The sequence below is a fragment of the Glycine max genome, chromosome 4, assembly GCF_000004515.6.
Source record: "Glycine max cultivar Williams 82 chromosome 4, Glycine_max_v4.0, whole genome shotgun sequence".
Classification (NCBI taxonomy): domain Eukaryota; kingdom Viridiplantae; phylum Streptophyta; class Magnoliopsida; order Fabales; family Fabaceae; genus Glycine; species Glycine max.
In genome coordinates, this window is record NC_016091.4 from 18600001 (window position 1) to 18613609 (window position 13609).

Here is a 13609-nt window from a genome sequence, read left to right on the forward strand (position 1 = left end):
CCTTCTGGTTCCTCACCCCCAAACCCCTTTGTGGAAGGAATCTAAAAGCAGTGTGGAGTGGCTCTCTAGTAGCCATGCTCTGTTGCCATGTGGCGATCACAAGGAGGGCGGGTGAAGATGATGACGAGGGCATGGGGTGTGGTGGTTCTGGGAAGGGTGTCGATGAAGAAAGGAAGAACAAATAAAGAAAGGGTTGGTGATCTGATGTCAATGATTGAAAAGAAAGAAAAGGGGTAGGTTTTTACACGTGTTGGCATCCAATTGGCTAGTGGAGCAACTTACGTGCACAATCATTAGACACGTAGGTTTGGATTCGTACAAACCTAATTCCAAACAAAATGAATAAAATTTTACAGAGACTAAAAATGAATTTTGGTTATTTGGTAGGCAAAAAAAAACATATTTTAGCCTCAATAAAACATCATCTCATTCACATCCCATCACCCTACTTGAAACTTGAAACCTAATAGATTAGTGACTTCAATGAATATATAATTTTTCATCCTAAAAAGAAAATATTTTTCCTCTCATAATTTAATGTCAAAATAATAATTTTAATTTTCCGCTCTTTTTTAGGATAAAAGTCTAATTGTAAAAGTATTTTTACATTATAATTATAATTATAGTTATAATTTTATATTTAAAAAGATATATTTTTTATATTCAAAACGTGATATATAAAAGAATTTTACTAAAACCAAAGATTATTTTATTTTTAAAATTGGTGGACTTTTGTTTAATTTTTCTATCAAAAAATAATTTAAAAACTTGACAATCTTTATTTTATATTAATAATAAATAAACATGATATATACAATTTTATATTTTTTGTTTAAAACATTTGTTAAATAAAATTTTAATGCTTAATTCTAAAAATTAAAAAAATTAGGAAAACCAAAAATTATTTAATATTTTAAAATGATGGACCTTTGTTTTATTTTCTATCCAAAAATTAATTTAAAAACTAGAAAGCTCTTCATTTTATATGAAAAATCTTTGTTTTTATTTCATTTACTTGTTAATAACAAAAAAAAAAATACCCGAACAAATAATTATTGGTTGCCACATTATATTAATAAATTAACCATTTAATATATTACCAACATAATAAAAATAGAAATTGTATCATAAAATTTGAATGGTCATCCAAATCAAGATGAAATTGAGATAAAATGTATCTAAATCAATTATAATTAATAAATATATTCAAAACATCTGATATTAATTTACAATTTCAATTACTTATGTTATACGAAGTAACATAAATTGACCATATAAAATTATGATACTTTTAATTTTAAAATAATAATAATAATGTAATTATATCAGCTGGACGCACCTAATTAACATAAATTCAGCATATAATAATGTTAGATATTCATTTTTCCTTAGGGTAATTATGTTAGTACAAATTTATTATAGTGATTAATATGTTTTTATAATCATTAATTTTTATGTTTAGAGACTGCAAAATATCCTTATTTTTTTAATTTGAAGGTATAAAACATTATATTTTTGAAATAATTGTATATTCTATTTATGTTGCACTAATCTATATCAAGAAGAAAGAAGAAAGGTAACGCAGTGACCGTGTAAAAATTTTATAGAGACAGTCAATCATAACTCATATGTATGATAATATTGTTGACTTTTAAAATAATTATCTTAAATTAATTCAAACCATTTGTGATTGGATAACAATGTGAAACATGCATAAACATTAAACTCATCTATAATCACGAGTGACCATATTAGGAGAAATCCATTGTGGCCATTAATATCATTCCTTTGTTTATTTTGAAAGTATAAAAATTATTTTTTTAAATATTGTATGTTCTATTTATATTGCGTTAATCCATATTTATATTCATATATCGCACTACTATTCACACTAGGATAAATTCATTATGGTGATTTTTTATATAATTATTGGATTTTCTTTTACATCAAGAGACTTTTAGATATTTATATTTAATTTAATATATATATATATATATATATACATACAATTTTTATATGAATGAAATTTATATTTCTTTGTATATTAAAACACCCTTCAATTTTTTAATTGGAAAGTATAAAAAATATTGTTTTAAAGATTTATATATATATATATATATTTATATGAATGATGTTTAAATTTCTTTTTATATCAAAGTATTTTTTTAATTTGAAGGTATAATTAAATATTTTGTTAACTATTTTATATTATATTTATGTTGCACTAATCTATATTTATATCTTTCTTTCACCCAGACAACCATATTAGGAAAAATTCATTTTTTTTCATTCACAAGAGTCAAACTTGAGATCTTGGTTAAAGAAATCGAATCTAGTATCACTTGAATCAATAACTTGTTGATGCTCTAATCCATATTTATAGTCATATGTCATACACATGTGACCACACCTGAGCAAATCCTTTGAAATGATTTTCTTTTTATACTCATTAGTTTTTTTATGTTAAGTGACTCTTAAATATTAATATTTAAATTTAATATATATAAATGTTATGTGAATGATGTTTAAATTTCTTTCTATATCAAAATATCCTTATTTTTAAAACTATTTTATAATCTATTTATATTGCGCTAATCTATATTCATATGTTGTTGTCACATGGGTAAAAATGCTAGGAAAAATTAATTGGGATGAATAATATTTTTTTATAATCATTGATTTTTTTATATTAGAAGGTTCTTAAATATTTATATTTAAATTTAATGCATGCAACTTTATATGAATATTGTTTAAATTTCTTTTTATATCAACTAGGAGAAGAGAGGCACTCATGCTTCTCTAAATTTTTTAAATAATAAAAAAATAGAAGTTAAATACAGTTAATAAAAGATGACAAAATAAAAAAACTAATAATATAAAAGTAGTGAAAAATTAATGTAAGTTAGAATAAAATTTAAAATTTAAGAAATGATTTATGGATAAAGTTAATGTGTACACCAAATGAGGTAATTCTCATTATTAATAGTTATATTATATATATATATATATATATATATATATATATATATATTGAATCCATATTTATATTCATCTGTCATGTTACTATACATATTTAATTAATAATTTTTTTTATCAAGAGACTCTTAAATATTTAATTTAAATTTAATATATAAAATTTTTATATGAATGACATTTAATTTTTTTTTGAGAGAAAAAATTAAACTTCATTCAGATAAAGAGAATTTATATCAAAATATTCTTTTTTTATTTGATAGTATAAAAAATTATATTTCTTAAACTATTACATATTCTATTTATATATTATGCTAATCCATATTTATATTTGTGCTTTGTAGGATAACCATATTAGGGCTAATCGAGTTGGGTGATCATTCTTTTTTATAATCATAGATTTATGCAAATCAAGAGAATATTCGATTATATTCACCAATGAATACAAAATTATCCTAAAAAATTTATTAGCTAAAATTCACTAACCCAAAAAATAATATTTTTTGTATAAAAGTAATAGTTGTAAAAGTAACTATAACAAAGTATGTTCAAATATATTCCTTTTATGGACCAAATAATTCATATGTGCTTATAAAAAAATGTGACAAATTTATAACATATATGAAATTTACTTCATTAGATTTTGCTTCCAGGCATATAAATTTGGACATTTAATCATGACAATAAAAATCAAGAAAAATTATCATATTCTTTTGCAAATATCTATGTTCTTTTTTATAGTTAAATAATAATTAAAATTCAAATAAAAATACTCATATCCTATTTTCAACTCATAACTCATAAGATAATATTCTTTTATTTCCTGATCACAAATATCTATGTGAAAGGAATATATGTTTTATGAAAGTGAGACGATTAAATTTGTATCGTATAACCAAACATGAACGATTAAGATTTAATCTTAAAAACTCATGTAAGTTTTTAAAAAATCATAGTGACTTTTTAAGTAGTCATATTACATTAAATTTTAACCCTACATGTATGATTATATTATCTAAATTTAATTCTCTCACTCTCATGTTTTCTCTCATAAGATATGTTCTCTCTATATACATATACATATAGGGTGATACACTCATACCCCTACACTCATATCCCTGGTACTCCCATGTTCATTCCTTCCAAATAATTCAATTAATATATATTTTATATTTATTTTATTTTATTTCTAATAGAATCTTAAATCAATTATAGTACATAAGAATTGTATAAATTAGAATATTCAGGTTTCATATTTATTTTATTTTTTTGAAATTTTATATAATAGATTTAAGAACCATATAAATTGATATGGTATATATTTTGTTGATCAAAGTAAAAATGTGAAAAATATTACAACTGTATTTTAAAATATAGTAATTATTGTTAAAAATAGTTTTTACCTTGAACACAATTAATAAATAGTCATTTTTGGTGTTTTATAAATTTGTATACGTAATATTTAAATCAACTCAAACAAATATATTTTACTATTATGAAACATATACATACACAATTTTAATTGATTGCTCAATAAAACAATTTAAATCAATATTAATTTATTGTATATAATTACTGAATATTATATATTATAATTTAAAAAAAAATTAATTCATCACAAGTGTGTATAAATTATATGTAAATATTTATTGACATACCTACTAACATATATTTATTAACATCTAAACTATATAAAATATATTAAAAATTTAAATAATATAAAAAATTACTTTTATAAATTATAAAATGTGAATACCCAATGCACCACACGGAGAATTAAGCTAATTTATATTAAAAGTTACCATCAAAGACTGAAACATATGCCCTTTCATGATAAAACAAATTTTATTTTTTATTTTTGATATTTTTTTAATTTTTGATGAATTAACAAATTTTGTTTAATAATTTTTTTGCATTTACTTTTAGTCTCGTTATAAAAGACTAATAACAAATGGTTTATCTCTTATAAAAAGTAAACATAAAAAATTCATTAATTTATCGGGATTAAAAAAGAAATGGGTCAAGAACAAAATTAAAGTTATTTTATTAAGAACTGAACGAATATTTTTTTTATCAGAAAATAAATATAAAATAATTCGAATATTTATTAGTATCGAAACCATGTTTAGCGTAGGTGATAATCTCATTCTCATCCCAGCACTCCAGTTGAAGCTCGAAACCGATTAGATTAGAGGCTTCAAACAAGAGGCCCCAAAACCCAAACCCTATTCTGGTTGGCTTGCGATTATGGCGTCTGAGAGCGCTTCTCGATCGAGTTCAGCGGCCGATTCGTACATTGGGAGCTTGATAAGCTTGACCTCTAAGAGTGAGATCAGATACGAAGGTATTCTCTACAACATCAACACCGAAGAGTCCAGTATTGGCCTCAGAAACGGTATTCTTCTGCTACCCACTTGTTTTTTTTTTTTTTTTCCAATGAATTTCCCTTAATCCTTTCTGGGTTTTGTTCAGTTTCAGTTTAATTTGGTTCCTTTGGTTTCAGATCTCTGAATTCGCTGACAAATTTGATCTTTGTAATTGATGTTGTTATTTTTATTATATAATTCTGAAGAGTGGGTTTGTCACAGGGATGTGAATTCCTGTCTTATGGAAGGAATTTTGTTAGTTTTTGGGGCCTTAATGTTTTTTTTCTCTCCCTGCAGCATCTGGGTTACATGTTTTGCTGATATCTCTTAAGTTTGTCATGTGGTTTTAATCTATCTCTGTTGGGTATCTGAAATTTTGCACCTTTCAATTTTAGCATGTGATTCACACTTGGACAATGACTTACGTTTGATTCTTATATTAGTTTGTTATTCGCTGCTTGCTTTTGCGGATTGTACAGTTGTCGCATACCGGATTAGTGGAAAGCTTCTTGATCGATAAATGCAAGTAGCAAATAACAAACTTGAAAGCTCAGAAAGTCCGTAAGTCGTTAGCCAGTTAGAATCACGTGCAACACTAAAAGAAGCGGAATTCAAATGCTCCAGTGGTGATAGATTAATGGCAAAACTTCCAAACACTAAGGCCACACTGAATTAAAGAATGGAAAATTGTAATATTCCCTATTATGTTTGGGTTATTAATGTTAGTGAGAGAATAATAATTGGCATACATATCTGTATTTGGCAATCATGCGCTCTAGAACCATTGTGGTGTGTCTCGCTCTAAAACGTTGTAGTGTGTTGCTTTGCGGTTCGCTCCATGTAGCGTGTTGCGTTGTGGTTCGCTGTCATGCTTGGAGCGTCATGAATGGCTGCCATTTGCGGCATTAGTGGATGCAGCATTGATTAATGGTTGAAACGCTTGTTTACCCCCACAATATGGTGTCTTGTAAGGTTTATTTTGGGAGACATTTGCATGATTTCACTTCCCTAATTCTAGGTTTGAAATCAAAACCCTTTTTTGAAATGGTTACCCACCCACCCTTGTGTCTCTGAAACATGACGCACTATTTTTTGGCGACATCTCTGGCAATTTTTTATGTTTTTTGGCACCTTCCTGGTGCCTACCTTGCTCTGTTCTCTGGCACTATATTCGATGTTCTGTTCTACTTTTTCTATTTATTTCTATTCAGTTCACTCTCTCACTGTTCCCTGCTCTCCCACAGAGATTGTTCTGCCCTTTCATTTTGTAATAGAAAGCACTCAGTGTTGTGACCGTTGCGGATGCTTTTCCTGCTGGAATAGCAGAAATCATGGCATAATAGTGCTGCTCCCATGAGTGATGCGCCTTGTCCCTTTAGGCTATATGTCACCACAGCCCCTCTCGACCTGGCATCCCCTTCTCCGTCTGTGATCTCTTCCCTCTCTCTCTATGTGAAGCTGTCTGCATTTTACTCTCTTCCATTTACAACTGAATCTCTAATTAGGGTTAGGGGAATTGGGCCAATGTGCCCAAGCGGTTTTTTCTCCCTTTTTTATTGTTTTGGTCTTTTGGGCCTCTATTTGAATCCAGATTAGATTCTCTTTCTCTCTCTCTCTTAAATTTAAAGGATAACATGTAATATAATTAAGAAACTAAACATAGTAGTAAAAAACTAAATAACAAATAACATATAATAAACTAAATTAATAGTAACAAAAAATTTCAGAATAGCAGTCATCCCGCTATCCCCTATCCTGCTATCCTGCATAGCAGTATTGGAGTCAGGCACTCCTCGCCACACCACTATCCGAGATTGATAACAATCATTTTTTATAGTTGAGCAATATATGCACACACACAAACACACGTTAATGTACACGACTTATGTTTTAGGAGTACATTAACAAGTTACAATTTGGGTGTGTTTTAAGGAAATTGAATTTATATGCTAAGATATTCCTTCTAAATGACATTTTGGTGAATGTTAGTAATAAAGTCTGTGCTGTTTGGTTACATTTCAAATGATCAAGACTGTTGATCATTAGCTCTCATATGTGCAAGATTTTCATGCAACCATGTGAATTATTGCAGCTTTGAATTTTACCACCTAAAGATGTTTACTATCACGAGTTGGATTGGTGGAGTGATGCTTTTGTTTTTTGTCTTGTAGTGCGATCTTTTGGAACAGAAGGAAGGAAAAAGGATGGCCTACAAATTCCTCCAGGTGACAAGATTTATGAGTATATACTTTTCCGTGGGACTGACATCAAGGTATCATGCACGGAATATATACAAGTGCTTTTTCTAAATAGTTAATGTATTTGTACCTGTTTGTACCTGATTTTGTTGAGTGTACATTAGAAACAATAGCATGTCAACTGTGTGACATTTTGTAAAGAAACTTTTTTGGTACAACTTGGTTCTAGAATCTTGGAATACAAAGTGGGAGATGGAACATTAGGAGGATGATCCAGATTTTCTTATATGCTTTTTGCGAGTTAATTTAATAGCTCAATAAAAACTTTGTTTAGATCATCTGTGTCGAAATGTTGAATGATTTATGCCCATATTATACAAGAATCAGATCATCTGAGACATCTGTCTTAATTTTTTTTGCAGGATTTACAGGTTAAATCTTCTCCACCTGTCCAGCCTACTCCACAAGTCAACAATGACCCAGCTATTATTCAGGTGGACGAGAAATTTTTTATCTGAAATATGAATCAGTTAAATTAATCACATCCTAATTATATGGAATTGCATATGCAGTCTCACTATCCTCACCCAGTCACCACATCTACAAATTTGCCTTCTGCTGTAAGTGGGTCTTTGAGTGATCCTAGCTCTCATACCACACAGCATGGACTTCCCGGGTCAAATTTCCAAGGGCCCTTGCCTTTGTATCAACCTGGAGGGAACATAGGATCGTGGGGAGCTTCTCCGTCTGCTCCTAATGCAAATGGTGGTAGGCTTGGTATGCCACCAATGTATTGGCAAGGATATTATGGTGCCCCAAATGGGCTTCCTCAATTACACCAACAATCTTTGCTTCAACCACCACCTGGTTTATCAATGCCTTCATCTATGCAGCAGCCAATGCAGTATCCCAACATCACCCCCTCTTTACCTACTGTATCTTCTAATTTGCCTGAATTACCATCATCTTTACTTCCTGCGAGTGCTAGTATTCCTAGTATAACATCTGCTTCCTTGCCTCCATCTAATTTGCCTCCAGCACCTTCTGCTTTGGCTCCTGCTCCATCAGCTTTGCCTCCTGCACCGTCCGCTCTATCTCCTTCATCTTCTGCTTTATCTCCCGCACCTTCTGCAACACTTGCTTCTGAAATTTTGCCAGTATCAGTAACAAATGAGGCACCCATTGTTTCAACTTCAGCAGCCATGTTAGCTGCTAACTTGCCATCACTGACCATTTCTGGTCCAGATATAAATGCTATAGTGCCACCCATCTCCAGCAAACCGCATGCAATTTCAGGTTCAAGCTTGCCCTATCAAACTGTATCCCAGTTTTCTCCTGCTGTCGTGGGATCATCAACTTCTATCCATTCAGAAACATCAGCACCTTCTCTCGTAATCCCAGGTCGATTATTGCAGCCTGGACCAAGTATAGTTTCTTCAGCTCAGCCTTCACAAGCACCTCATAAGGATGTTGAAGTGGTTCAGGTATCTTCGACATCATCATCTGAACCATCTGTGCCAGTTCTTGCTGAAACTCAACCACCAATATTGCCATTGCCAGTAACTTCACGACCCAGTTACAGGGTATCCTTCTTCTCTTGATCTATCAGTTTCTTGCATGCAGACACACCCTTGTTATAGTTTTGCTTGTGATTTTATGATTTTATACAATACAGTAACATGGTAGAGAGATCAAATTCTCATAAATTTACTGGATCAATCTCATTATCCAAAGATGTTTAGTGTGTTTGGCCAGGCGTTTGTAAACTTGATTTTAGATGATCTTCAATTTGGAAAAATTGATTTTGGTTAGATTTAAGTGTGTTTTGATGAGTGTTTACTGATTACAAAGAATGATTTTGAATGCAATTAATTTTGTAAAATTGATTATGAAGTAACGAAATTTATTTGGATGTTTTTATCTTGAAAGCTAGTTTGATGTAATTTAGATAGTCTACAAACTCTTCCCTCCTGATCAGCTTCTCTGTTTTTCTCCCCTTTTATTTTTTTGTAGAGAATTGAAGTAGGATTTGGTCTGGCTTGTTTTCATGGTTTTTAATTGGCAACTACCATACATGAATTGTGATGATTGATGAGCGTTTCTTAATTTGTTGCTTTGTGCTTTTATCAAATAAAATTAGCACTAAGTGATTAATAGCCAAGACCATAAGTATGGATGTTTTATTATATTAACTTGTTTACCATCTATTCTTTTGATTGAGAAGGACTTCTGACATTTGTTTGCACTTTTTTAAGCCCGGTGGAGCTCCTATCCAAACTCATCATGGCTATAATTATAGAGGACGTGGAAGAGGAAGGGGAACTGGGGTAATGTTCAGTTTACTGTGGCTTATACTGAATTACCAATAGAATTTGAGAACGTATTGGATAATTTGGAGTTTTAAATCTTTTCTTTTTTGGAGAAGGGTTTGGTGGTTTGGACTTTTGGATGGGCAGGGGGTGGTTGTGTTTCATAATTCACTTTTCACTTATTATAAATATATCTGTAAATATGCTTTAATTTTTGCCTTTCTAATAGTTGTTGGGTGGACCATTAAGAAACTTATTATAAATATATCTGTAAATATGCTTTTATTTTTCTTCCTTCCATTGATGGGATTATGATTGTAACATTCAGTTGAGTTCATGAAAAATTCAATTAATGCTTTGCAGGGTTTGCGCCCAGTCACAAAATTCACAGAGGATTTTGATTTTATGGCAATGAATGAGAAGTTCAAAAAGGATGAAGTATGGGGTCATCTTGGTAAAAGTAAGTCTCATTCAAAAGAAAAAGATGGGGAAGAAAATGCCTTTGATGAAGATTACCAAGATGAAGACAATGACGATGTATCAAACATTGAGGTCAAGGTAATGTTATCTAGTGTGCAGCTTGATATGCATTCAGTTTTTACCTAAATGTATTTTTGTTTTCGGTCTTAATGTCATAACTTTGACTCTGCTTTTCATGGTTTTTGCAGCCTCTATATAACAAGGATGATTTCTTTGACTCGCTCTCTTCCAACATGCATGGTAATGCTTCACAGAATGGAAGGACTAGATACTCTGAACAAATCAAGATTGATACTGAGGTAATTCCTATCTTTCTTCGATCTCATATTTAGGGGACAATGTTCAATTCTTTTTCTGATTTGTGGTGCAGACGTTTGGTGATTTTGTGAGGCACCATGGTGGTCGCAGGGGCCGTGGCCCTGGCCGTGTTGGACGTACCCGAGGTGGTTATTATGGAAGATTAGGAGGGTATGGCTATAATGGACGAGGGAGGGGACGTGGCATGTCCAGTCAGAATTTGTAGGTGGTAGTTATGTTTAGTCATGGACATGGTGGAGACCAAGAGCCTAGGTAGCCTTCCCCTAAAATCATCGTAATTATGGTAGAGATAATGCTTCATTGTTGTGTTGCCTATTATATGTTCGTTTCACAGAATAAGTAGGACATTTTTTTTCCTGTTATGTTACCCTCTTGTTACTCCTACTAAAGTCTCTTGGTTTGGTGGAAAGATGTTTGGACACCATTTTATTTTTAGCATATATCAACATGCAGAAGTTTAGACTAATTTATTGCAGGATTTTTGTTTATGCATGTAAGCTATTAGTCGCTCATCAATTTTTGGTGTATAAGTATAACAAGCTCAACTTAGTACAATTCGCATCATCTTATCACTCATTATTTAATCACAAAATTACATTCTACACCTTCATGTTAATCACGTGTTTAGAACAGATCAAGTACAACACAACACCTCACACTCACACAATTCATTACACACCATTACATAACAAGTCATAATGATCATTACATAAGCATTATGCAACAGACACCCTAGGACTTAATTTTATATGCAATGTGGTATCATATCAGTGAAAAACAACACCAAAACACCTAGGAGTATATAACAAGACACACCTCACAATGAATATGTTAAGTCACTTTCATGAAGTGAAGTCATAAGGTGACCTGACAGGGTCACTCTATTTTGCAAAAATGCTTCAATCATATGAGATCAATATAGGCTTAAAGCAGCACTCAAACCTAGTGTTTTACCTTCAAGGCCTAGATTTCAAAAAATTCGTTAGAGCCTCATCTTCCTGATTTAGGTCCAACCCCTAAAACAACTTTTGCATGCAGACATTGTTCATGAATTATACAATACCCACGACCTCACACTTATTTTCAAACACATTTAACACAATGCGCTACAATTTAACACCTCAGGTTTCTAACTTAGAACCCTACACCTTCCTTTTAACACATCACACATTGCGCTATAATTTAACACCTTAGGTTCCTAACTTGGAATCCTAGACTTTCCTTTTAACACCTTGTGCATAAATAATTTTCTCAAGGTAAACATCAGTCGGGTTATTGTATAATTTATAACTCACAACACAAGTAATATCACTTCAAGTATTAACTACACACTTATTCACACATTCAATTTATCCTTTACACACAATTTGAATCACAATTTCATGGTTTCAGTATAACAATTTATCACACTAATCTAGTAAGTCTTGTCCAAAATACAAACAAATTATACAAAACTGTTTCTCACAACATGAGGAGTAAAATCCCTCAAATAATTTCACATAATCATATGGCATTAATTGGTCTGTCAAACACAATAATCTCGTAATTATAATCATAAAGGAAGAATTACAATACAGTAAACATTCCAAAATAAATTCCAATTTGATCATCTAAGGATCCCTACACATGTTCATTCTAACCCCAATTGCGATAAACTTATCCTTTACCTCTAAGTGGACTCACGTGTGTAGTTCAACAGCGATAGCAGTGTCTCTAGTGGTTCCCTAAGATTTCTCAACTTTTTCATCGGATTGTTTTACTAGGGTTTCCAAGCGTTAGAGAGAAGAAGAAATGATTGAAACCTCAATTTCACTGTCTCCGTGCGAGAGACATTTCTCTCTCCACAAATATTATTTCACAAATCTTAATAGTAGGGATGTGCAAAAGTGAGTTCCAAATCTGGTGTTCAAATTTCACGACGATCCAACAGTTAAGGAGTCTGAGATCGTAGTGCTACTGGACAGGTTTGAGTGTATGCGAGAAAAAAGAAAGGGTTTTGGGAGAGGGAGAAGGAAAAACGAATTTGAGAGAAAGAGAAAGCGTAGAGACGTATCAAATGAATAAGTAAAACATCCTTTTTATTTTCTAAGAACATATATTTATTTTATTTACCTTAAAACCATTATTTTAATTAATAAAACTATTTCTTCTTATTTATTTAATTATAAAAATCTCATTATTTTCCTAAAATTTTATTTTTAAATAAAATATTTTTTAATTTATTTTACGAAAAATAGGGTGTTACATACTTCCCTTGAGTTCAATCTCTACATAGGTACCTATCAATGACCATGACTTGAGAGAGCACAATTAGGGGTAGTGTGTTTTCGCAATCCTTTTGTGCATGACTTAGCATCATGTGCCATAGCTCCACATTTGGGAATGTGAGGGTTGGTTTCCTTCTTCCTATCTTCGTCTCTTGAATTAACTACCTCGACAATACAGAGATATAAGGTTGGTTGTGTGGTTAAAAAAGAAGGGAAAAGTTATAGGTTAGATCCCCTTTGTTAACAAAACTAACAAATTAATAATTAATATTTGTCGATCTAAAGAAAACATACATATACTAACCAATTGAGATATAAGGAAAAATGGGATAAACATTGTCATGTGAAAATCAGTTAATTAAAAAGAGAAAAAGTAGTTTTAAACTAATGAACCTAAACTCAATATGAAAAAACAAGATAAAATAATTTTCCTTCATGTTTTCTAGACCCTATTATCAAGGCAAAGAAGTGAGTTTCAAAACCAATGAACCTAAACTCGATGATGTAAAAAAAAGAAAGAAAAAACAACGCAAAATGGGATAAACATTGTTCATATTAACTATTAAAGAAGGAGGAGGAGGAGGAGAACAAAGTACCTGAAGTGGTGGCCATGCCCATGATGCAAACAAACGTTGAACGAATAGAAGATTAAAGTCGAAACCAAAGGAACATTTATAATACTAGTATTAACTATTAGA

General features: G+C 30.9%; 1 protein-coding gene across 2 annotated transcripts; it reads left to right on the top strand.

The window, feature by feature from the left end:
* Positions 1–5090: 5090 nt before the first annotated feature.
* On the top strand, positions 5091–11205 carry LOC547474 (decapping 5-like). 2 transcript variants are annotated; one of them, NM_001250069.2, is made up of 8 exons: positions 5107–5368; positions 7511–7611; positions 7960–8031; positions 8110–9120; positions 9793–9864; positions 10210–10404; positions 10515–10625; positions 10697–11205. In NM_001250069.2, the coding sequence occupies exons 1-8, from the start codon at positions 5221–5223 to the stop codon at positions 10847–10849; spliced, it is 1863 nt and encodes a 620-aa protein (NP_001236998.2). In that variant the 5' UTR covers positions 5107–5220; the 3' UTR covers positions 10850–11205. The 2 variants fall into 2 exon arrangements, with proteins under 2 accessions (XP_014629848.1, NP_001236998.2); XM_014774362.3 differs by lacking the exon at positions 9793–9864 and having other exon boundaries at positions 5091–5368; positions 10697–11110.
* The last annotated feature ends 2404 nt before the right edge of the window (positions 11206–13609 follow it).

Excerpts from the sequence above, each read along its gene's own strand:
- LOC547474 (NM_001250069.2), top strand. The coding sequence starts at position 5,221 with ATGGCGTCTGAGAGCGCTTCTCGATCGAGTTCAGCGGCCGATTCGTAC. Across the intron at positions 7,612-7,959 it reads TCCGTGGGACTGACATCAAG|GATTTACAGGTTAAATCTTC; the intron begins GTATCATGCACG and ends TTTTTTTTGCAG. Across the intron at positions 10,405-10,514 it reads TATCAAACATTGAGGTCAAG|CCTCTATATAACAAGGATGA; the intron begins GTAATGTTATCT and ends TGGTTTTTGCAG.